This window comes from Geotrypetes seraphini, chromosome 14, assembly GCF_902459505.1.
Source record: "Geotrypetes seraphini chromosome 14, aGeoSer1.1, whole genome shotgun sequence".
NCBI lineage: Eukaryota > Metazoa > Chordata > Amphibia > Gymnophiona > Dermophiidae > Geotrypetes > Geotrypetes seraphini.
This window is the reverse complement of record NC_047097.1, coordinates 31,880,629-31,905,677: the sequence shown is the minus strand read 5'-3', so window position 1 is coordinate 31,905,677 and position 25,049 is coordinate 31,880,629. Positions and strand designations below refer to the sequence as shown.

The following is a 25,049-nucleotide window of genomic DNA, read 5'->3' as shown; positions in this document are numbered from 1 at the left end:
CCATCAACTCATTCGCTGAAGTTTAGACTTTCGACTGCTAGAGCCAGGGGACAGCTTTAAATTTAAAAACCATTAAGAAGTATAACAGAACAAAGATACTACTGTTAAATAATACTGTACTTCTAAAGTACGTTTGTCCAAGCTTTTAATGAAAGGAAAATAAAAACCAAACCATTTCATATTTCAAATTCATATATGATCTTATAATGAATAATGGGATTAGAGGGAGGGTGGGGGGAGGGTTGCATTTATATTTATAGGATACAATGATAAGATGTTCAAGTGGTCTAATTAATAGTGTTTATTATGAATTTTTGTACACTCGATGAAAGTTTAAAAATGAATAAAGAATTTAAAAACAAACAAACAATTTTTTAGATATACAAAACAGGCTACTGTGAAATGTATAAGAAGAGAGGCTGGAGCAAGGACAAGGGCATGAGCCTTGAAAAGGGCAGTGGTGTGAAATGGAAAATATTCCACAGAAATGCAGTAACAAGTGTTAAAAACCTGTGTCGTGGGACTGGGAGAGACAACATCAAATGTATGGTAATAACAGGACCTAAAAGTGTGATAAATCACAGGGAGCCATGAAAAAAGGGAGTGAGGCCAAGGATGGTGAGAAAGGGAGAACTAGAACTCTGAAAAGAATCGATGGAGGACCAGCAATCAAGTCTGGAATTTATCAAAGGATAGAAGGAGAGGCAATGAGGATTCAGAGGCTATAGTGAGGACAGAATCAAGTGTCAGACAATGCGAGAGGGAGGAAAACTATTAAGTTCAGTCTTATACATGATCAACCTGATCATCCACAATCACACCGACAAAGCATCAATGAAGAAAAGGAAAGAAGCTGAGAAGTTTTAATAATGCCAAACTTACCACATTTAATTCGGAAAATATCATCCACTAACCCTTCATATACGACTTGGGAACACAGGGGTGTTATATAGTCCACATCTTCAAGAAAATACGATAGAAATGACATCTTGTTTAATTGTACGTTATCTTATGACACAAGCACAAGAACTCTAACTCAGCCCCCAAACTCGGAGGCAAAAACTAAAGAAAGAACTAATTAGTGTTTGCTGCTTTCACAGATCGTAATCTTATGGCATTTTTTTGTATGCTATTATATGAATGTACACCCTCAGAGGCAGCTTTAAATAAGTCATAAAAATGATGGCAGATAAAGGCCAAATAGCCCATCTAGTCTGCCCATCCGCAGTAACCATTCTCTCTCTCTCTCTCTTTCAAATAACTGTTGCATAAAGTTAAACAGTTCTGATAGTAAAGACCACATGGAAAAATGTGGTCTTACCTAATTTTGAGTTCAACTAGACCAGTCTAGAATAATACCTACCCGATTCAAGGAAGTTTTTCAAATCAATTTGGCCTATTGAATTGATTTTTTGATTTTTCATTTTTCCCGCCCACTCAGGCATTTTTTTCAAATGGCCTGGCAGGTTTATTTTGTAGCCTCTTCACCCACCCCACCCCCCTTTGCCCTCTCCAAACCCATGCCGGTGCTGTGGTGTAAACAAAACAAAAAAGACTTTGCCTCTCTATGTTAAGTCCTAGCTCACACCCACTGTCGTAACACCAGCTCTGGCAGGATACACATTTCAAATCTGACATATTGTAATCACAAAATAGAAAAAAAAATATTTTTCTACCTTTTGTTGTCTGATCATTTTATTATTCAAATCATGTTGGTCCCAGACTCTGGCTTCTGTTTGTCTTCTGTTAACTCGCTCATCAAGGTCTCTTGCCCATTTGACATTTTCTTCTCTCTCTGTATTCACTGTTCATCTTCCCTCTCTGTACCTTCTCTTCCACTGCCATATCCAATATTTCTGTTTCTTTCCCAATGTCTACCATCTCTCTCTCTCTGCTTTGTGCCCTGGGTCAAACCTCTCTATTCTCCTCCATAGTAACATAGTAACATAGTAGATGACGGCAGATAAAGACCCGAATGGTCCATCCAGTCTGCCCAACCTGATTCAATTTAAGAATTTTTTTTTAATTTAATTTTTTTTTATTTTTCTTCTTAGCTATTTCTGGGCAAGAATCCAAAGTTTTACCCGGTACTGTGCTTGGGTTCCAACTGCCGAAATCTCTGTTAAGACTTACTCCAGCCCATCTACACCCTCCCCTGCCCATCCTCCACCAAACGGCCATACACAGACACAGACCGTACAAGTCTGCCCAGTAACTGGCCTAGTTCAATATTTAATATTATTTTCTGATTCTAAATCTTCTGTGTTCATCCCACGCTTCTTTGAACTCAGTCACAGTTTTACTCTCCACCACCTCTCTCGGGAGCGCATTCCAGGCATCCACCACCCTCTCCGTAAAGTAGAATTTCTTAACATTGCCCCTGAATCTACCACCCCTCAACCTCAAATTATGTCCTCTGGTTTTACCATTTTCCTTTCTCTGGAAAAGATTTTGTTCTACGTTAATACCCTTCAAGTATTTGAACGTCTGAGTCATATCTCCCCTGTCTCTCCTTTCCTCTAGGGTATACATATTCAGGGCTTCCAGTCTCTCCTCATACGTCTTCTGGCGCAAGCCTCCTATCATTTTCGTCGCCCTCCTCTTGACCGCCTCAAGTCTTCTTACGTCTTTCGCCAGATACGGTCTCCAAAACTGAACACAATACTCCAAGTGGGGCCTCACCAATGACCTGTACAGGGGCGTCAACACCTTCTTCCTTCTACTGACTACGCCTCTCTTTATATAGCCCAGCATCCTTCTGGCAGCAGCCACTGCCTTGTCACACTGTTTTTTCGCCTTTAGATCTTCGGACACTATCACCCCAAGGTCCCTCTCCCCGTCCATGCATATCAGCTTCTCTCCTCCCAGCATATACGGTTTCTTCCTATTATTAATCCCCAAATGCATTACTCTGCATTTCTTTGCATTGAATTTTAGTTGCCAGGCATTAGACCATTCCTCTAACTTTTGCAGATCCTTTTTCATATTTTCCACAACCTCTTCGGTGTCTACTCTGTTACAAATCTTGGTATCATCTGCAAAAAGGCACACTTTTCCTTCTAACCCTTCAGCAATGTCACTCACATACATATTGAACAGGATTGGCCCCAGCACCGAACCCTGAGGGACTCCACTAGTCACCTTTCCTTCCTTCGAGCGACTTCCATTAACCACCACCCTCTGGCGTCTGTCCGACAGCCAGTTTCTGACCCAGTTCACCACTTTGGGTCCTAACTTCAGCCCTTCAAGTTTGTTCAACAGCCTCGTATGAGGAACTGTATCAAAGGCTTTGCTGAAATCCAAGTAAATTACATCTAGCATATGTCCTCGATCCAGCTCTCTGGTCACCCAATCAAAAAATTCAATCAGGTTCGTTTGGCACGATTTACCTTTTGTAAAGCCATGTTGCCTCGGATCCTGTAACCCATTAGATTCAAGGAAGTACACTATCCTTTCTTTCAGCAACACTTCCATTATTTTTCCAACAACTGAAGTGAGGCTCACCGGCCTGTAGTTTCCTGCTTCATCCCTGTGACCATTTTTATGAATAGGGACCACATCCGCTCTCCTCCAATCCCCAGGAATCACTCCCGTCTCCAGAGATTTGTTGAATAAATCTTTAATAGGACTCGCCAGAACCTCTCTGAGCTCCCTTAGTATCCTGGGATGGATCCCGTCTGGTCCCATCGCTTTGTCCACCTTCAGTTTTTCAAGTTGCTCATAAACACCCTCCTCCGTGAACGGAGCAGAATCTACTCCATTTGCTCATGTAACTTTGGTAGACAATCTCGGTCCTTCTCCAGGATTTTCTTCTGTGAACACAGAACAGAAGTATTTGTTTAGCACATTTGCTTTCTCCTCATCACTTTCCACATATTTGTTCCCAGCATCTTTTAGCCTAGCAATTCCATTTTTTATCTTCCTCCTTTCACTAATATATCTGAAAAAATTTTTATCTCCCTTTTTTACATTTTTAGCCATTTGTTCTTCCGTCTGTGCCTTCGCCAAACATATCTCTCTCTTGGCTTCTTTCAGTTTCACCCTGTAGTCCTTTCTGCTCTCCTCTTCTTGGGTTTTTTTATATTTCATGAACGCCAACTCTTTCGCCTTTATTTTCTCAGCCACTAGGTTGGAGAACCATATTGGCTTCCTTTTTCTCTTGTTTTTATTGATTTTCTTCACATAAAGGTCCGTAGCCATTTTTATCGCTCCTTTCAGCTTAGACCACTGTCTTTCCACTTCTCTTATGTCCTCCCATCCTAACAGCTCTTTCTTCAGGTACTTTCCCATTGCATTAAAGTCTGTACGTTTGAAATCTAGGACTTTAAGTATCGTGCAGCCGCTCTCCACTTTAGCCGTTATATCAAACCAAACCTTTTGATGATCGCTACTACCCAGGTGAGCACCCACTCGAACATTAGAGATACACTCTCCATTTGTGAGGACCAGATCCAATATCGCTTTTTCCCTTGTGGGTTCCGTCTTTCCCTTGTGCATCTCTCTCTTCCTCCCCTCCATTATCATATGCAACGTTTCTTTCTCTCTCCATGCCTTCTACTCTATGTTCAACATATCTCACTTTCTCTTCTCCATGCATATCTCCCTCTCCTCCACCACATGCAGGAATTCTCCCTCTCATCATTTTCTACCTCTGTTGCATCTCTCCTTTCTTTTCCTCCACCCCAATTCTTCCTCTTTTCTTTCCCCCCTTCACCCATTCCTTTGTGCAGCATCTTTCTATCCTTCCCTCCCATCCCCACCGAAACATCCCACCATGAGACTGACATACTTCCAAGGCATCCAAAAACAGCGGTGGCGGCAACGCTCTGAAGAGGCCCATTAAGAGCGCTGCCACCAGTGCAGTTTTTGGAGGCTTTGGAGCCGAGGTATGTCAGTCTCACAGTGGGAGGGTCGGTGGGGTTCTGCTGCACATGGGGATGGAAAGGAGGGATAGAAAGATGCTGGACAAGGGGATGGGTGAGAAGGGAAGAAAGATGCTGCACATGGGGGGGGGGGGGCAGGAAGCACTAGTGTCAAGGATGGAGTAGGAGAGTGTTGGGATCTAAACTAGGGCTTATTTTCAGGGAAACATGGTAGCAGTCTTCTATGTGATTCATTTCCAGCCCATCATGTACGCATTGTGGCTATGCAGCTGGCTGACAACCAGGGAATCCTGGTTCAAATCTAATTGCTGCTGCTTATGATCTAGGAAAAGTCTCAAGTACAAACATCAATTGTAAGCCTTAGTGTACCTAATGTACCTGAATTTCACTTTGAGTTGCTACTGAAAAGGAGTAAGCAAAACTCAAATACATAAATATAAATTAAATCACAGATATCCTGGGATTGTACAGATGCTGCCTGACGTTGCTACTTACCCTTAAAGCATATTGCCCCCCACCCTACCCCAGATGCAGCTCTCCAGGGGAATCTGATTTTGAGTTTTCTTCTTTCTTTCCCTTTTACTTTCGATCTCTGTATGAAACTGAGCACAAAAAAATGTAAAGAAACTACCTCTGTCAAACAAAAAAATGCTTCCAACTGCTGGCCTCTTTTCTTTGCGGTCACCTTCACTTTCATCCTCCAGGTCCTTCCACATTTCATACACCATCTATAACCAAACAAAAGACACCTCTCAGTCATTCCCACTGAAGAACAATTTCTGCTTTGAAGTTAAACTTTATCAGAAGAACTGTTGCTTTTTTTTTTATAAGGCTTCTTTTTTTTTGCTTTGTAAATCTTTATTCATTTTCATATGTTACATCAAGTGAATGACATAAATTTAATAATAATTTTAAATATACATACTTGATAAGCTCATATATTAATATTTAATTTAACATTTCATTTAGAAAAATTAATATAATATTCATATTAATATTTCAGAAATCTAAATTTATATACTTCTTAGTTAATAAAATATTATCCCCTCCCCTCCCCCCTCCCTTCTAATCAAATATACATGAATAAATTTTAAATGCAAATTCAAATTCTTTCCATATTTCATATTATACATTCAAGTATTAATATATTGTGTATTATTCAGAAATATGTTCCCCCCCCCCTTTCCCTTCTAATCAAATTCTAAACATGGGAAAATTATTATTCTTTACAAAATTCTGTTAATGGTCTCCAGATTTTTTGAAATTTATTAATATAACCTTTTTGTGTTGCTATAGTGAGCTCCATTTTGTATATATGGCAAACAGAATTCCACCAGAAGGTGTAATTCAACCTATCATGTCTTTTCCAATTGAAAGTGATTTGTTGTATTGCTATTCCAGTTAAAATAAATAGAAGTTTGTTATTACTTGATGAAATTTGACTTCTTGCTCTCATTGTTGTTCCAAATAATACAGTATCATATGTCAAGGCTACCGAATTTTCTAACATCCTATTTATTTGGGGCCAAATTGATTTCCAGAATGTTAAGATGTATGGACAAAAGAATAAAAGATGGTCTAATGTCCCAATTTCAACATGACAGTGCCAGCATCTATTAGATTTTGAGCTATCAATTCTATGTAAACGTGTAGGGGTCCAAAATGCTCTGTGAAGAACAAAAAACCAAGTTTGTCTCATAGATGCTGACACCGTACATTTTAACCTCCAAGACCAAAGTTGTGGCCATTGAGATGCATTAATTTGATGTTTTATCTCAATGCTCCAAATGTCTCTAAGACCATTTTTTGGTTTTTTATTTATATATCCAGATATTAATTTATACCACTGTGCAGCTTCATGACCTGTTGAATTTATCTGGAAACATAAGAATTCCAAACTATGATAAATAAGGCTTCTTTAAGGTTTTAGAGCTACTGCTGATGCTCTTGCAACCTGCTGGCAAAAGATGATAGGAGTAGTGGCTCTCCAAGATCCATCAGAGGCCTCCTAGATTAACTATATCTAAATCCAAGCCTGGCAAATGGCAGCTTAAATCTAACCTGTGTTCTCTGAAGACAAGCAGGGGATATGCAGGCACACTTATAGGTGAAGTCTACTGATGAAGCCTATGTGCCCGTGCTCTCCCCTAGCTAAGTAAGCTTTACGCTTACTGGGCATGTGCGGGAATCAGTACTCCCACCGCCCTTCCCTTGGAATGCCAGTTTTTTTTCTAACCACTCCCGACAGGTCACAGCTCTCCCCTGTTCTCTCCTCAAGTTTCTTCACAGAATTAAAAAAAAAAGAAAAGAGAGAAAAAACAGTTAATAATACTAATAACTATCGTATTTTTTGCTCCATAAGATGCACTTTTTTCCCCAAAAAAAGTGGGTGGAAATAAGGGTGCGTCTTATGGAGCGAATACCACACCTCCCACCTGTTTTTAATCATGGCGATTCCCTCGTTAGATGGCTGCAGCAGTGAGCCGCTCTCCCCGTGCCTGCTTCTAATCCTGGCGCTTCCTTCGCTGGACGGCCGCCAACACCGCCACTTGCTCCCTCCCCCCAAGGCCCTGTTTCGGCACTGTAAGGGGAGGGAAGCCAACATATGCCGATTTATGTATATATCTAGTTGACTGGAAAGGATAAAGAGTTAAAAGAAAGAGGTAACAATGGGGGAAAAATCCCATATAAAATCTTAAAGACAACATTAGCACATTTAAACTAGACCCTCCAATATATTGGAAGCCAATGCAATGCCCTCAGCAATGGAGTAATATGACCATATTTGTTTTTACCAAAAATCAATTTGGCAGCCGTGTTCTGGATGAGCTGTAATCTCTTCAAGATACATTTATTCCAGATATGCTAATATTATAGCCTGGACACATTTTGTTTTGTCTCCAGCATTTGTCGGAATCTGATCTTAAGTCTAACTCGGTTCGATACCATTTGACAGCGATCTCGGCTTTTCATATTCCTGTGGATGGTTAGCCTCTTTCACATCATCCCCTCATCTCTAGATTTCTCCAAGGTCTTCACAATCTCAAACCTCCCATCCGAGATCCTCCTCCAGTGTGGGACCTGAATTTGATGTTGGATGTCTTTTGTTTTTAAATTCTTTATTCATTTTTGCATGTTACAACAAGTGTAGCAGTTAAACTCATATGCACTTAAAGATACACACTTGATTAACTCTCATATATGCTTTAAGTATAACATTTCATAACAAATTAATATTCTGTAATATTTTAATAATTATGTAAGAAATCTAATATTTAAATTATTCTTATTAAATAGAATAATCTCCCCTCCCTTCCTCCCTACTCAATAATACATAAAAGTATCATTACTGTAAAACTATTCAGGTAGTCCTGTATTATGAAATATCAACAAGTAAAGCCCACCCATTTCCCCCCTAATCAAATATCTTATCATGGGAAAAGTTAATCATTCATTACAAAAATCAGTTAATGGTCCCCAGATTTTCTGAAATTTACTAAAATAACCTTTTTGCGTTGCTATAGTGAGTTCCATGTTGGATGTCTTGATGCACGATCCATTTGAACCTCTGGGATCTGCTTCACTTTCCTTTATTACTTGAAAAACAGATTTTCTTACAGCTCTAACTTCTGCCAGAAGAGTCAGTGAACTACAAGCATTAGTTAAACATAAGAACATAAGCAATGCTTCCGCTGGGTCAGACCTGAGGTCCATCGTGCCCAGCAGTCTGCTCATGCGGTGGCCCAACAGGTCCAGGACCTGTGCAGTAATCCAGTAATCCTCTATCTATACCCCTCTATCCCCTTTTCCAGTAGGTAATTGTCCAATTCTTTCTTAAACCCCATTACCGTACTCTGCCCTATTACATCCTCTGGAAGCGCATTCCAGGTCTACCACACGTTGGGTAAAGAAAAACTTCTTAGCATTTGTTTTGAATCTGTCCCCTTTCAACTTTTCCGAATGCCCTCTTGTTCTTTTATTATTTGAAAGTTTGAACAATCTTTCCTTTTCTACTCTCTCTATGCCCTTCATGATCTTGTAAGTCTCTATCATATCCCTCTAATTCTCCTCTTCTCCAGGGAAAAGAGACCTAGTTTCTCCAATCTCTCAGCGTATGAAAGGTTTTCCATCCCCTTTATCAGATGCGTCGCTCTCCTCTGAACCCTCTCGAGTAACGCCATGTCTTTCTTAAGGTACAGCGACCAATATTAGACGCAGTACTCCAGATGCGGACGCACCATAGCCCGATATAATGGCAGGATAACTTCTTTCGTTTTGGTTGTAATACCCTTCTTGATTATGGCTAGCATTCTGTTTGCTTTCTTAGCGGCCGCTGCACACTATGCCGTCGGCTTCATTGTCATGTCCACCATTACCCCCAAGTCCCTTTCTTGGGTACTCTCATTTAATAACATCCCTCCCATCGTATAGTTGTACCTCGGGTTTCTGTTTCCCACATATAATACGTTGAACTTCATCTACCATCTCATCGCCCATTCCCCTAGTTTGTTCAAGTCCCTTTGCAATTCTTCGCAGTCATCTTTAGTCTGAGCTCCACTAAATAGTTTGGTATCGTTTGCAAATTTTATTATTTCACACTTCATCCCTATTTCTAGATAATTTATGAATATATTAACTAGCAGCGGCCCGAGCACCGAGCCTTGCGGGACCCCACTCATGACCCTCCTGCAGTCCAAGTAGTGGCCCTTCACTCCTACCCTCTATTTCCTACCCACCAACCAGTTTCTGATCCATCTATCCTTATCTTCAATTTTTTTCCTAATAAAGTACAACTCGGAACTCATCCAAAATTTCTTCTGAAGGTTGAATTTTCTGAAGGTTGAATTTTCATCTCAACCAATGTTTTTCCCTCTTCCGCATTCTTCTGCAGCGGAGCAACATCTCCATTCATTAGACTGCAGATGAGCATTGCTTTTTTATAACAGAGCAACGGCTTCCTTCTGACAGTCTAACCAGCTGTTCATTTCCTATAATCCAGCAACCCAGGGAAAACCAGTATCAAAAAGACTTATTTCTTCTTGGATAGCACAGTGCATAAATTTTTCCTATACAAAGGCAAATAACTCATACACCTGGTACAACTGGAGCTCATAAAGTTGGAGCTACCGCTACTTCCATAGCCAGCTTAAGATCTATTCCTATTCAGGACATTTGCAAAGCAGCAACGTACACACTTTTACGAAACATTATTGTTTGGACCAGAGTTTTTCACAGGATGTTTGATTTGGTCAATCAGTTTTAAGAAACCTTTTTGCAGTGTAAATGGTTCTCCACCACCCAGATATTTTTTTCAAGCTTGGGACTCACCTAAAAGTGTGCCTGCATATCCCCTGCTTGTCTCCAGAGAAAGCAAAGTTGCTCACCTGTAACAGGTGTTCTCTGTAGATAGCAGCGGAATGCAACCACACTTGCCTGCCCACCTTCCCCTCTTTTTCAATCCTTTCTTATTGCTAGGTACAAAACTGGCAGTCCAAGGGGAGGGGCAGTGGGAGTACTGATTCCTGCACATGCCCAGTAAGCGTAAAGCTTACTTAGCTAGGGGACAGCACCACCACATAGGCTTCGTCTGCGGATTTCACCTACAAGTGTGGCTGCATTTCCCTGCTGTCTACAGAGAACACCTGTTACAGGTGAGCAACTTTGCTTTCTGACCCTTGCTAAACTAACTTTGTGTGAAGCTTGTTACAGTGTTATTTCTCTCCTCTGCACTCCTTTCTGCCCTCCACAGTCCTCCCTATCCCCCTTCTAATCCCTTCCTCTGTAATGTCGCCTAGAGCTTGTATAGGTATGTGCGACACACAAATGGAATAAATAAATAAATTTCCCAGTATTCTCCAGGAACATTCCGCAATATTATTGATTAAAAAGCCATTTGTTCCTCAGTTGATCCTTCAGAATTGGCTCATAGAGAAATAATGCCAAATTTGCTAGACTTCTCCAGTCTTGGGAGTACAGAGGAAACAGACTTGTGCCAACACCCTGTCCCATCTCTACACCTTCTACTAAGGACAGTCTACCCTGAACCTCCTGAGAAACTAGTTAAGTATAGAGAAATTTGTCTAGATAGTGATATCTGTATGAATCCTTATTTTACCTGTTGGTTATTTGCAGAATTAGAAATGCATAGCAACACAGCAATACAATAGCAACACAGAAAGGTTACTTTGGTAAATTTCAGAAGATTTGGAGACCATTAGCAGATTTTTGTAATGATTAATAACATTTTCCCATAATAAGATATTTGTTAAGTGGGGATGGGGGTGGGTATTATTTTATTTATCTCATAATATGTATGAATTAATTAATACATTTTGATGTATTAGGTTAGATTTTCTGAAATAGGGAGGGAGGGATTGGGGTTTTTTCTATTTTATTTACATTTGTCATATTTATTAAATGTATTACATAATATTTTAATCATTATAAAATATGAATATAAGTATGATATATTGTACTTAAAGTATTCATGAAGAAAATCAAGTGTGTATTTATAAGATACACTTGTTGTAATATGCAAAACTGAATAAAGAAATTAAAAAAAAAGAATTGCATAGTTTTTATTCAGTTTCCAAATGTATTAATAAACTTATTAATTTATTAGCTTTGTGTCTCTGATTTGTCAGCAATTCTAGAAGTGTATTTATTTATTTGTATTTGTTCTGTAGGTGAATTTCTAGAAATCTAATCCTTAAGATGTTCAAGAACCAGAGTATCACTAAAAACCACTCAGGAATAGTTGCAGGATACAGCATTTGTCCTGAGGCGAAGGGAAGATTAGGTTCTTACCTCAATAATCTTCCTTCTGGTATAAGGGTATAGGAGTTTAAGAAATACATGTCGCACAGTTTCAAACATATATATTAAATTTCTAGTGCTAGTGCATTTTTGAGAGGAAAAAAATAGTTGCCCTGACTTATGAATCAACCCTTTATCCCTTGTGTCTCTTGCTTAAAGGGAATGGAATGAGTGCCTGGAACTGCAACAGCTTGTCAAAGGCTTTGGAAGGGATAAGCAAAGAGACTCCAAGGTGTTAGGGAGATGCTGTGTATGTACCCTTCATAGATGACCTCGAATGGCTACTGATCCAAGGTTAATTGGACCCACTTCTGGTAAAACATCTTTAACCTTTTAATCCTCAAAACTTCACAGTGATTCTCAGGTAGTCCCCAAGGTCCCAGGCCCCAATACCCAACCTCCTCTGCAACCATTCCAAAAGGATTATCCCCAGACAGATTATGGTTCCACTAAATACTATTTACCCTTCCTGGACTCTATCTCCTGGTAGCAATCTCTATTACTATTACTACTTATCACTTATATAGCACTGAAAAGCTATACATTTTAACATTTATAGACGGTCCCTGCTCGGAAGAGCTTTCAATCTAACTCTATTGAAATTTTGCAAACTTTTTGAAGTCGCAGCACACTAAACTCGGGGCTACAGCTGGAGGGACTCCGGACATCGACGTGATGATGTCACAGGCATGTGTGATGTCATCACATCAACATCTGCACATGCGGAGGTCCTCCAGACAGGGTGTTGAGTTTGCTAACCCAGGGAGGAGAGGTGTTGACGCCAGCTGACTGCCTGCAGGATGTGCCTCTTGCCGCAAGAGGCACATCCTGTAGGTAGTCAGCTGGAACCAGTGCCTCTACTCCTCACCGGCATCTTGCGGCACACCCTGAATCTCACCACGGCTCACAGTTTTGATACACTGCTCTATTGGCTTCCCCACAACCTTGGGATGTTGCTCTGGGAATCTAGAAATCTTAGAGCTACCCAAAATTCTTAACCAACTTCTTCAAGACTTCACCCAAAAGCAACTGCACCTTAAAAGGCAATTTGCTAAGCTGAGCCTTGGAAATCACATCAGCAGACCAACACCTGAGCCACAGAAAACAAGGCACTACCACTAGCAGTACCATCCCCTTGGCCAATTGTCTTAAGCGGTCTACAAGGCACAGCCATCATAAAGGCTACACCAGTGGTCTCAAACTCAAACCCTTTACAGGGCCACATTTTGGATTTGTAGATACTCAGAGGGCCTCAGAATAAATAGTTAATGCGTTTGTAAAGAAATGACAATTCTGCATGAGGTAAAACTCTTTATAGTTTATAAATCTTTCCTTTTAAACTATCGGACCAACTTTCCAAGCTTGAAAATCTGTTGCTGGAAACTACCAGCCGGACTACAGCTCGAGACCCGAGTATCCAGCCTGGATGACACGCAGCAGGCCCATGACACCACGTTGCAGGAACTGCAGGCCCTAACCCAAAAGCAGGCAGACAGACTGGAAGATCTGGAAAACAGATCCAGGAGATCGAATCTACGCTTCTTAGGAATTCCAGAAACTGTGCCCGGATCTAAACTACTACAGGTGCTGGAGGCCTGGCTGACTAGCACCTTTACATTGAAAGAGGGCTTGGGGCCCATCCGCCTGGAGAGGGCACACCGGCTGGGAAGGGAGCAGGCGCGAGAGATGAGGACTCGCATGGTGATAGCCAAAATTTTAAATTACAATCACAAAGTGGAAATATTGCGCAAATATAAACAACTCCGAGAGACGTTAGCATTTGAGGACTCAGAGGTGCGCATCTTTCAAGATTATTCAGCAGCACTGACTGAGCGCAGGAAGCAGTTCTATCCCATCTGTTCCTCTTTGGCTGAAAAAAAAGTACGTTTTCTCTTTTTGTACCCAGCCACTTTGAAAATTCACCACCAGGGTCAATGGCATATTTTCGAGGCAGCAGCGGAGGCAGCTCTCTACGTAAACACCCAGGTGCTACCCCAGTCGGACCCAATTTGACAGAGCACGTGGTGCGAGCCAGCCTCGGCTTGTTACCTCTTCGGTGACTTTGGCTTTGCAGCTGATGGACTCCGGGTTCTTCTGATTCGGGGGAACGGCTGCATTCCATGGTTTTGGCTGTAATGTTGCACTAAGATTCCAGTTTGTTTGCATTCTACTGTTCTTTTGACCTAGTTCCGGGACGGGTATATATACTGTGGTTGGGGATTTTCTCAATGTGTTTTATTCTTTAGGCTAACAAAGTGTAAACTGTTTTCTACTTGTCTGGGGGACTCGGGACCCGGAGTGGCATAGTGTTGTGATCCCTCACACCTATGGGACCGCCTTTGGACGGCCCTGGGGCTGTGACCACAACCATGCGAACAGGGGGTAGATGGGGAAGGGAGGGGAGGGAGGGTGGGGGTTCAAGGGGGGGGAGTCCTGTGCCACTATGGCTGTTGTTGACACTTGTTGAGCTATGGGAGAGGATGGGTTTTGCACCGGCAATGAGAATACAGTTAATTGCATTTTCTATGGTACCACTGACGCTCGGGCAGGTCCTGAGCGCCTCATGGCTACCCTGGGTGTGGCTGGGAGCCCGGGGTGGATCTCTTTTACACATTCTATCTTTTCTATTTACACTTGCCTTCCTGATGCCCGATGGCTAGCAGCCTGAGACTGGTATCTTGGAATGTTTCGGGTATTACCTCCCCAATTAAAAGAACGAAAATTTTAACACAGCTCAAACGTCATAAGGTGGACATAGCCTGTCTCCAGGAAACCCGATTGACGGAGCTAGAACATCAGAAGTTGAGGAGGTCTTGGGTGGACGTGGTGTATGCGGCTTCCTCCACGCATAAGCGTGCAGGGGTAGCGGTATTAATTAGTAGGACCTTACCATATACAGCAAAAGTGATAGCCTCTGACCCGAAGGGCAGATATATATTGTTGCAACTGACTGTAGGCACATATTCTTTTTATCTCATGAATATATACGCACCCAATACCTATGACCATTCTTATTTTGAAGGCATTACCGCACTGCTTCTTGGGAGAGTTACAGAACCGATATATGTAGCAGGAGATTACAATCAGGTTCTTGACCCGACCTGTGATCGCTCTCAGCCGGGGCCCAGCACCAATTCCGCTCAAACCAGAGGTATCCCTTATTTATGCGCCACACTGGATTTAGTTGACCCATGGAGAATTCTCCATACCTCAGAACGGGATTACACTCATCGCTCCAGGGCCCATAACACCCAATCTAGAATAGATTATATTCTTACCACGCGTAGGGCCTTCCTAAATGTGGATGCAGCGGTCATAGGCCCGGCTGTGATCTCCGACCACGCGATGATTTGGATTGATGTGAATGTGGGCTTTGGATTACGGGGACCTGCACGCTGGCGCTTCCCTAGTTATTTGTTCTCTGATGAACATTTCAAAACATTCTTAACATCTAAGTGGGAGGACTTCCTAGACTTTAATGGTCAGCATCGCAATGATCCACAGTTGTTTTGGAGCACTGTCAAGGCAGTGCTCAGAGGAGATTGCATAGCCTACATAATAGAGCGCAACCGCCGGCTTTCCCGGGGAATACTTCGGTTAGAAAAGGAACTTGCCCTAGCTAAACGTCGTTACACCCACAACCCGACCCGAACCTCTAGAGAACACTTGATCTCGGTGGAAACGACCCTTAATTCCTACATACATGAGCGCACGGTGAAAATGCTTTTGTACCAAAAATATCGCTATCATCGCTATGGTAATCGCGCAGGGAAGTTATTAGCCCGATTGACCTCCCAAGCTAGGGGGCAGCGCTATGTGTTGGGGTTGCGGGATAGCCTGGGTTGTCTCCAACATTCAACAGGCCAAATTGCACAGCTTTTCATGTCCCACTTTCGGGGTATATACGGTTGCCAGGACTCGGGGGCAGAACCCCTTATTAGGGATTATTTAGTGGATTCTGGATTACAGCCGCTTTCTGATTTGGATGTCGAGTTTCTTAATGCACCCATCACCCCTAAAGAATTGCATAAAGCTATCCAGAACCAACGAAACTTTTCGGCCCCAGGGCCGGATGGCTTCACGGCTGAATTCTACAAATTATTATCAGGGCAGCTGAGTCCCTATTTACGGGACTATTATTCGCAGGTAATTCATGATGAACAATTTCCTGTAGGCTCCAATGAGGCACTAATTACGTTGATTTTGAAACCCGGCAAAGACAGTACTGCTCCCGAGTCCTATCGCCCAATTTCTCTGCTAAATGTGGATATTAAAATCCTATCTAAAATATTAGCTGATAGATTAGCGACCCTTCTCCCCAACATTATAGCATCAACACAGGTGGGATTTGTAAAGGGTCGTCAAGCGGTACACAATGTACGTAAAGCACTGTTGTCCTTAGCTCACACCCAAGTTAATAACATTCCGATGCTCTTGCTTAGCTTAGACGCGGCACAGGCATTTGACCAGGTCAATTGGAAGTATCTCTTTGAGGTGCTGAATTATATGGGTATATCTGGATGGTTTGCCGCGGCGCTACGCACATTATATTCGACACCTACAGCAAGATTACTAGTTATTGACATTATTACTGACCCAATTTCAATAGAGCGAGGCACTCGACAGGGATGCCCCCTGTCGCCTCTACTATTTTTGTTGTACTTGGAACCATTTCTTCGTACAGTGACTTTGGACCCTGACATTGTGGGTGTGAACATTGGGAACCATTTGCTCAAAGTGTTGGCCTTCGCAGACGATCTCCTTTTTTTGCTCACGGATCCCCATCATTCTGTCACGCATTTATTGCAAGCGCTTGATGAATTTAAATTTTATTCGGGTTTTACGCTGAATTACCAGAAATCTTTGGCTTTGGCCAGCCCACTGACACTGCAGCAGACATGGAGCAGCCACTTTCCATTTACATGGGCCGTGAGCTCGATCCGTTATCTGGGGGTGTGGATTCCTAGAGACCTTAAGACCCTATACGACAGCAATATCACCCCACTGCTTCGTGACACCACACTACATCTGCAGAATTGGTCCACATTCCCCTTATCGGTGGCAGGCCGGGTAGCTCTTTTTAATATGGTGCTTTTTCCCAAATGGTTGTACCGCTTTCAGGTCCTGCCTCTGCTCCTATCTTACGCCCATAACACACGATTAACGAAAAACTTACAACATTTCCTCTGGGGCGGTAAGCGACCCCGTATGACATTTCTGCGGATGTGTCTGCCTAGGGATAGGGGGGGTTATGGTTTATTAAACATACGTTGGTATGCTATGGCCTGTCAGATGCGTCATATTAATGACTGGTTTAGAGGGACCTCTGATTTTTCTGCTACACCTCTGGAGCTATCTCTATTGGCTCCGTTTCATGTGAGCTATTTTTTGCATGTGGCGGATCCAGGGATCCGTCCTTTGGTGTCGCACTATCCGATCTTTGGGCCAGCTCGGCGAACCTGGAAGTGGGTCTGTAAAACTGCTAAACTGCCTGCTAGGGTGTCATTATATTTACCTATACAGGGCAATGGAGCTTTTCGGCCGGGAATGCAGAATGCCGCCTTTCCTAGGTGGAGGGAAAAAGGACTTCAATATCTCTTTCATCTGTTCTCGGAGGAGGGGAACTTGGCAACATTTGCGGAGCTACAACACACCTTTGACTTACCGCCTACTGATCTGTTTGCTTATTACCAGATTCGACATTATATCCAGTCTTTACCTGGGTCTGTTCTCACAGAAGACAGCAGAGAAGCACTTTCCGAACTCTTTAGTCTCTCAGCCCAACAGCGGATCCCACTGCGGTTTCACGTGGTGGGGATCCGGGACTGTCAATCGGGCACTAATCTGGACATTTTGGCGACGGCGTGGGCCGAGGACCTGCAGTGTAAATTAACAGCCCAGCAGCTACAGCGGGTTTTGAAGAACATTCAAAGGGTGTCTCCTAACATAACCCACTGGGAAATGCAATTGAAGATTGTTCTGAGACTTTATATTCCACCGGAACGTGCTGCCCGGATGGGAATTACGGCTTCTCATTCCTGCCCGAAATGCAGCCAGGCTCACGCTTCTTTGAGCCATATGTTTTGGACATGCCCCAAAATTCAACAGTTCTGGAGTCACCTGGGACGCTATGTTACGTTGCTTTGGGGAATGCGTTGGCTCCCACAACCGAGAGCGCTATTTGGCTTTTATAACATAGCCACGCCTAAACCCAGGGGAATGTCAGCTTTTCTCACCAGAGTGCTTTTACTGGGGAAGAAATCTATCCTTATTAACTGGCTTTCGTCTGATCCTCCGACCTATGCACAATGGAGATCCCTGATGATAATTCATGCCACGCTGGAGCGGAGACTGGTGGGTGACTTGGAACATGGCCCGGGTCGTAGATTTTGTCAGACTTGGGAATGCTTTTGGCAGGACCTCACACCCCGAGCTCGTAGCAGACTTTTGAACATTTAAGGTTATCTCTCCACTTTTGGCATGGCTTTGGACTCCCGGGATGGGGGGGGGTGGGGGGGGGGGGAGGGGGGACATGTTTGTACTGTTACTTTTGATTGATGCTCTTTCTTGTTCTTGCCTGTTATACTTGAAATAATAAAAAAAAGCATTTGAACATAAATCTTTCCTTTTGGCTAAGTCTTAATAATAATATTGTCATTTATAGCTAAAGAGACATATGATCAAGAAACTGTTTTATTTTACTTTTGTGATTATGATAAACATACCGAGGGCCTCAAAATAGGACCTGGCGGGCCGTGAGTTTGAGACCACTGGGCTACACCTATTTCTAAATCTTTCTGGGGGAAGCCCACTGTGCATTCCCCAAAAGACCATTGCAATTTACTCTGTCCAGCGAAAACATGCAAGGCTATCAGCTGCAACCCTAGGTCTACCACCTCAAAAGCTTTCTTCAACAAAAGTCCCATCTGGCATTCTTGTGGGTCCTTCTACAAAAATTGACACCTTTCCTCTTAAAACTGTTTTTGTAGTTTCCCCATATTAAAGTTGGATTGTCAACATGGGTCCAATTGAAGTAATCATATTCTTCCCACTTCCGGTTAATGCCAAAATTTTTCATCTTTGCATAAGAAAATTGGCTACCTCCATGACCAAACCCACACTATTAGGTCATCCATATTAAAGCACGATCTGCTACTTTTACAGGCCCTATTCTCTGCTCCCAGAGGATGCACAAATCCAAGTATGTATGGGAAAGAAGCCAGAAAATGTGTTTACCAAAGAACCAGTGTAAACGTATGCATGTATTTCCTTTAATTTTGAAAGGTAAACTATGTACGTAATTTTCCCTTATAGGATGGGTGTAACTTATGTGCATACTTGCCATAGGAGTTAGATGGCTGCTACATTACCCTACAGTTGGAGCTGACCCTTTTAACACCAGGATAAAATTTCATCTGAGTACTCATAGGTACGGATACGATACAATAGTAAGATTATCAAGTGATGTTTATTATGTTACTGTTTGGATATTTGTACACTTGATGAAAGTATGAAAATGAATAAAGATATTTAAAAAAAACCCAAAAAACATATGCTGTACCTTAGCACATCTCCCAATCCCATAGCTCTTTGTAAATGGTCCAAAGAGGGAGTTTAACACATGCAGAGCTTTTGCTACGGTGCAGAGCCATCGCTGATCTCCTTCCTGTTCAGTGACAAAAGAAATTAAAATAGAAAAAGTCACAGCTACAACTATTTTTACTATGCACTACATACAAGTGAATTAAAACCTTCACTTATTTAGATCGACTTCCAAAAAGGCATGATAGCGCAGTAAAAATAAACAATAAACCTGCAGATAACAGTAACATGAAAGTTAAAACACATTCTATGAGACAAACATGTTCTTTTTTATTACATAGAGTATTTTGGACCCCAGTTCGTTTGCATAGAGTAGATACAGTAGTTCTAAATCTAATAGATGTTGGCATTGTCATCTGGAAGTTGGGACGTTAGATCATTTACTATACTATTGTCCTTTGATACTAAAATTCTGGAGATCGATTTGGGATCAGGTTAATAATTTATTAGAAAATCCAGTGGTACTATCGTATGATACCATTTTATTTGGAACATCTGAGGGCAAAAAGTCAAATTTTAGCAAAAACACAAACTTTTGTTTATAATGACGGGGGTTGCCATGCAGCTTATTTTAAAGAATTGGAAAAATTGGGATAGATTAATTTATTCATTCTGGTGGGAATCCCTATGTTGTATCTTCAAAATGGAAAAGTTTATGGCCATTCAGAAGGGTTATAATAAAAAATGTATGGAAGTTTGGGAACCATTAACTAAATATTGTAAGGCTTGATTTTTTTATATAAATGAGGAAAACATACACATCCGGGGAGGGGGGAAGGAGAGATGTTTTGGCGTTTGTTAAGAAATATAGAGGGGTTGATTACAAGTATTTTATGAGATGTTTGTAAATTAAAAGTGGGTGGGAGAAAATAAGTCTTGTTTTTATTCTTTTAAGTATATTAATTTATGTAAATGCATCTTCTTTTGTGCACAATTGAAGTTCTAAAAATGAATAAAGAAAAAAAAAAAAGTTAAAACACATGTAAAAATCACAGTCAGGCTAGGCAGTTATGCAAGCAGATTTTCAGGTAGCAGAACTCAGTATGGCCTCTATCCATAGATACTCTGGTTGAGGACACATTGCAAGTGCTGAACTGGAGCCGTGATGTACCAGCTGGCTCAGAGCTAGATGCACTAAACAGGATTGGTAAGACCACATGGGTAGGATTACCAGATGTCCGGATCTCCGACTTTTCAAAACCCAGCACTTTGTCCGGGTTTTGAAAAGCTTCCCCCCAAATTGTGTCAGGCAAGAGAGCATCCACGCATGCCATGTGATGATGTCATATGTGATGTCATCGCATCATATCCGCACATGTGGCCCAACCGGAGAAAGCAGCAGGGGTGGGGCTAGGGCGGGATTAGGTGCAGGACTGAGATGGAATGGGGCGGAGATGGGCGGGTCTAGGGGGGGGTCCAAATTTTATGAATGTAAAATCTGGCAACCCTACGCATGGGTCCACTCCGATTTAATTTTTGGCCGATTTTAAAAGAGCTATTTATTGATGCAATAAAAATTTTGTATCCCTTCCAATTGATCGCTGTGAGTGAGAGCAACTCTCGCACATATGCAGAGCTGGCAGGGGAAGCCCGAACAGCTGAGAGGCAGGAGAAGTCCCAAAGAAGCCTCCTGCCACTCAGCTGTTTGGGGCAGGAAGGAAAAATTAGGTTCTTACCTGCTAATTTTCTTCTTTTAGACTCTCCAGACTGGTATAGGCTTCACTGATGGGTAATAGCTCATCATGACCAGCAGGTGGAAACTGACACCAAAACTCTTGGTTATAGTACTTAATAGCTGACCCTCTCTCTATCCATCAGTCTGCCAAATAGCCAAGCAGAACTAAGGAAAAACTAAATAGAAAAAACAAGAACAACGCTCCAACAGGAGCAACAACTAATATACAGGAATATGCCAGAAAGTCTGCAAAGGCCTCCAGCTCCTGGGGTGCAGAGTCACCCCGAGATGACAGAAGAATGCAGTACTGAGGCTACAGAGGGTCCGCGGTGTTGCGCATAGAACCATCAGCTATGCTGAGCCCCGAAAACAAAATAAATCACCCTGCTGGGCTAGCCGAGTGTCTAGTCACCTGATGAATTAGGGGAGAGACTAAGCTTTTTCCTGCTATCACTCCTGGCAGTGAAATGCAACATATAGCGCAAAATCACTCCAAAAGCGCCCAATTTGCGCAATCCTGGCAACAATCCACATTAGGAGAACTCAAGGACTCCATTCCAACAAGTTTGGAGGCAAAAATTGCAGTTTGGGAGAAGCAGGGAACTTTTGAAAAAAAAAAAAAAAAAAAGACTGCTAAAAATCCAAGATGACCACTATTAAGAAATTCACGCCAAAATCGTGATTTTTTTCATATATAAGCAAACATTTTTTTAAAAACAGCGATTTTAAGATTTTTCAGGTAAGGAAACACAGGGGGACATGCAGAAACCTTTAAAGCTGTGAAATGCAGGCACCACTCCCCCACCATAATTCACCTCACAGGCTGCGACATCCTTTACTCACTGTGACCTGTGCTGAAATGTTGGAAATGTGCTGCAGCCTGCCACCGCTCTCTCACAGCAGCAGGAATCAGAGAACCATTGCCTCATGCTTAGAATGCCTCTATGATAATGATCTTCAGACTCCATGCCTGACTGCACCTCCACCCCTGCGGACTGACGATAACGCTCAGGAACAGGTGGAGGAACGGAACACAGTAAGCACCCTATGAGACACCACCGAGTTTCCTAGGTATGCCCAACATCCTGTGCTGAATTTCATCCAGCAGTAGGAGAAACAGAGATGGTCCAAACTCCTCAGAAGCAGATGCATGCTAGCTGACAGGTACCTACTGAGATTGGCCTGTCAGCTGCAGTCCAAAGTCTCCACAGAGGTAGAGCTCAATAATTGCTCCGAGCACAAGAAATCTCCCAAAAGGGTCAAAAAAATACCTAAGAAAATAATAAAAAGGAGAGAGCAGAACAAACACGCTGCTGCAAGTATGTGTATGCACAGAAGGGAAAAACTGTAGGTGGAGCTAGAGAGCACACTGAAGTAGGGCAGAGTCACAGAGAGAAAGTCCGGATTGGATTCCTTCTGCAGATGAAACACACCCATTGGGATACTACCCACATGTCTAGAATGTCTCCCCTATTGCACTGGAAAGTATTTTCTGAGGTTACTCCTTGGTCTATCCCCTTTCACCTTCACCCTATGCCCTCTCATTCCAGAGTTTCTTTTCAAATGAAAGAGACTTGCTTCATGTGCATTTATGCCACATAGGTATTTAAACGTCTCTATCATATCTCTCCTCACCTGCCTTTCTCCAAAGTATACATATTGAGATATTTAAGTCTATTCTCATACGCCTTATGACAAACACTATGCACCATTTTAGTAGCCTTCCTCTGGCCTGACTCCATCCTTTTTGAAGGTGTGGTCAGGGGGCGTGGCTTGGACGCGAATGATGACGGTTGGGTGAAGAAGAAGCTCCGTACAAACAAGCTTAATTTACAGAAATAACTACAAAAAAAAAGATTTCCTACGTTCTTGATGGTATGATAAATTAAAATCTACCTCCTTAGCTGAGACGGAGAGACGTTTAAAAAGTGAAAAATCAAAAGATAGAAGTGCCGTTTTAATATCCTGAGAAGCGAGGTGTAAAAAGCTGGAGATTAACAGAGTCTGAAACTGCCGGTGAGCTGCCTAACGACAGGGATAAAAGTTTTGGCAGGTCCTAATTCTCTTCACGTTGAATTTCCAATCAATAATAGAGAATATATCCTTTTCTTATTGATTTTTTTCATGAAATAACTACCTATTAACTTCAAACTCTAACAGAAAAATATTTCCTTCATCCGCCGAAATTAAATCGAAATCTGAGGGAAGGAGTCAGGAAGGCGCCTTTCTTTTCAGTGCTGTGGCGGTTTGCTATCGAGTGCAGACGGAGGAAAATAAAAAAAGAATTAAAAATTTTGTCGGAAGAACTGTCAGTGGTGGAGGGATCACCGAAGGTGGAGGAGTACTGCCGGGACTGCACTGAAGCCATAGGGGAAAGGATTTGTTTCCCTTTTGATGATTTTTCACGCAGACTCTGAGATTTCTTTGATGAAAGGTGAGATACAGCTCACATAGAGAAAAGAGAAAGGTGAGGCCAATTTCTGATGATTTTAAAGAGATGGCATTAGAAAAGAGGTGAAAGGTGGTAAAAATTGAAGAAAGATCGATTTTGATACGAGATCGTTAATAACTGACTATTAGAACTGTGGCAGTTTTAAAGCTGTACTTCCCTGCTCGCGCTGAACTGAGAACAAGAAGGCAAAGAATCGGTGATTTTTCTCTCTTATACTGAACAGTAAGAGATTGAGGACAGGATATAAAAATTATAAACTTGGCTTCCTGTAGCTGATTTCTATAGAATTTTAAGCTGTGACTTATATTGCCTTTCACTACTTGAATGAGACAAAACTTGAGAGTGAAAGAGTCAGAGACGGAGAGTGCCTTTCTAAACTGGAGTGATATGATACTGAGAGATAGGAAATAAATAATTCAAATAGAGCTTGAAGGATTTTAACTATTTCATTGCTGCTAACTTCGAAAAAAAAGAATTGTGAAGGATAAATATAAATATAATATAAATATCAATCTCCACTAATGTAATTGAAAAAGATTCAGATATAGGAGACTGTTGGTTTTGTTTTTTTTTCAGCACTTGGGCTGTGAGAAAAGGACAAAATAAAGGATTAACGGTTTCTTTAACCTGAAGGAAAGTAACATCAAGGCAATTGAGAGGCGCTGAAAAATACATATACATCAAAAACACTAAAGTAAAAATATATTGGATGGAATATTGCTCTCCTCGGTAAGAGCTGCGATTGGGCTTATAAGAGGAGAGCCAGAAAAAAAAAAAAAAAAAGACTACAAATTTTTTCAGCGCTGAAGCTAAATGTCAACAATGAATTAAAAGAGAAAAAAAAAAAAAAAAAATCTATAAAAAGAATAACCAACCATATCTAAAAAAATCTAAGGAAAAGAAAGGCTACTAATTAGAATATTATTGCCTTCATAGAGACTGAGATAAGGCTTGAAGGAGAAGAAACAGAAAGAAAGACTACAGACATTTTTTTTTACTCACAGCAATAGACCTTGAGACAAATAACTTACAGTTGCTTTAAGAGTACTGTAAAAAGGGGGGGCGTGGCTTGGACTCGGATGGTTGGATAAACGAGTAGCTCCTTATATACAAGCATATAAAAAAGAATTACTACCAAATATTTTAAAGAAATTAAGATATATATTGAAATATGACTTCAACTAAACAAAATAAAGCTGATTTGGGAGCCGGAACATCGGGAAGCAATAAGAGGTCGAAACCAGAGCCAGGTACACCCTCTAAAATCCCATTACCAACAGAAAAAAATCTAGATGTTATGGAAGAACTAAGACAAATAAAAGAAATTGTCTTAGATAGTAACAAAAAACTACAAAAAGCAATGGAAGATGCAGCAATCCTTACTAAAAGAGTGGACATTACAGAAAATAGAATTTCAACATTAGAAGATATTACAGAACAATTAAATACAGATATGAATCACAGCAAAATCATATGGAAAGAAATAACAGAGATAAAAAAAAATCTTGAAGACAGCCGGAATCGTGAAAGACGGAATAATTTAAGAATAATCGGATTACCTGAAGGAGTGGAAAAAAATGATCCGATTGCATTTCTTGAAAAATTTCTACCTAAAATACTA

At 41.5% G+C, this 25,049-nt stretch overlaps 1 protein-coding gene across 3 annotated transcripts in view; it reads right to left on the bottom strand.

The window, feature by feature from the left end:
• VPS33B (VPS33B late endosome and lysosome associated) overlaps positions 1–25,049 on the bottom strand; it is a 153,794-nt gene that overhangs the window by 86,577 nt on the left and 42,168 nt on the right. For 2 of the 3 annotated variants that reach the window (XM_033919658.1, XM_033919659.1), the window contains exons 9-11: positions 19,261–19,365; positions 5,515–5,611; positions 883–960 (exon numbers count right to left, since the gene is read on the bottom strand). In XM_033919658.1, coding sequence (XP_033775549.1) covers positions 883–960; positions 5,515–5,611; positions 19,261–19,365 — 280 coding nt within the window. The remainder of the gene's footprint in view (positions 1–882; positions 961–5,514; positions 5,612–19,260; positions 19,366–25,049) is intronic. The other variant, XM_033919660.1, reaches the window with a different exon arrangement.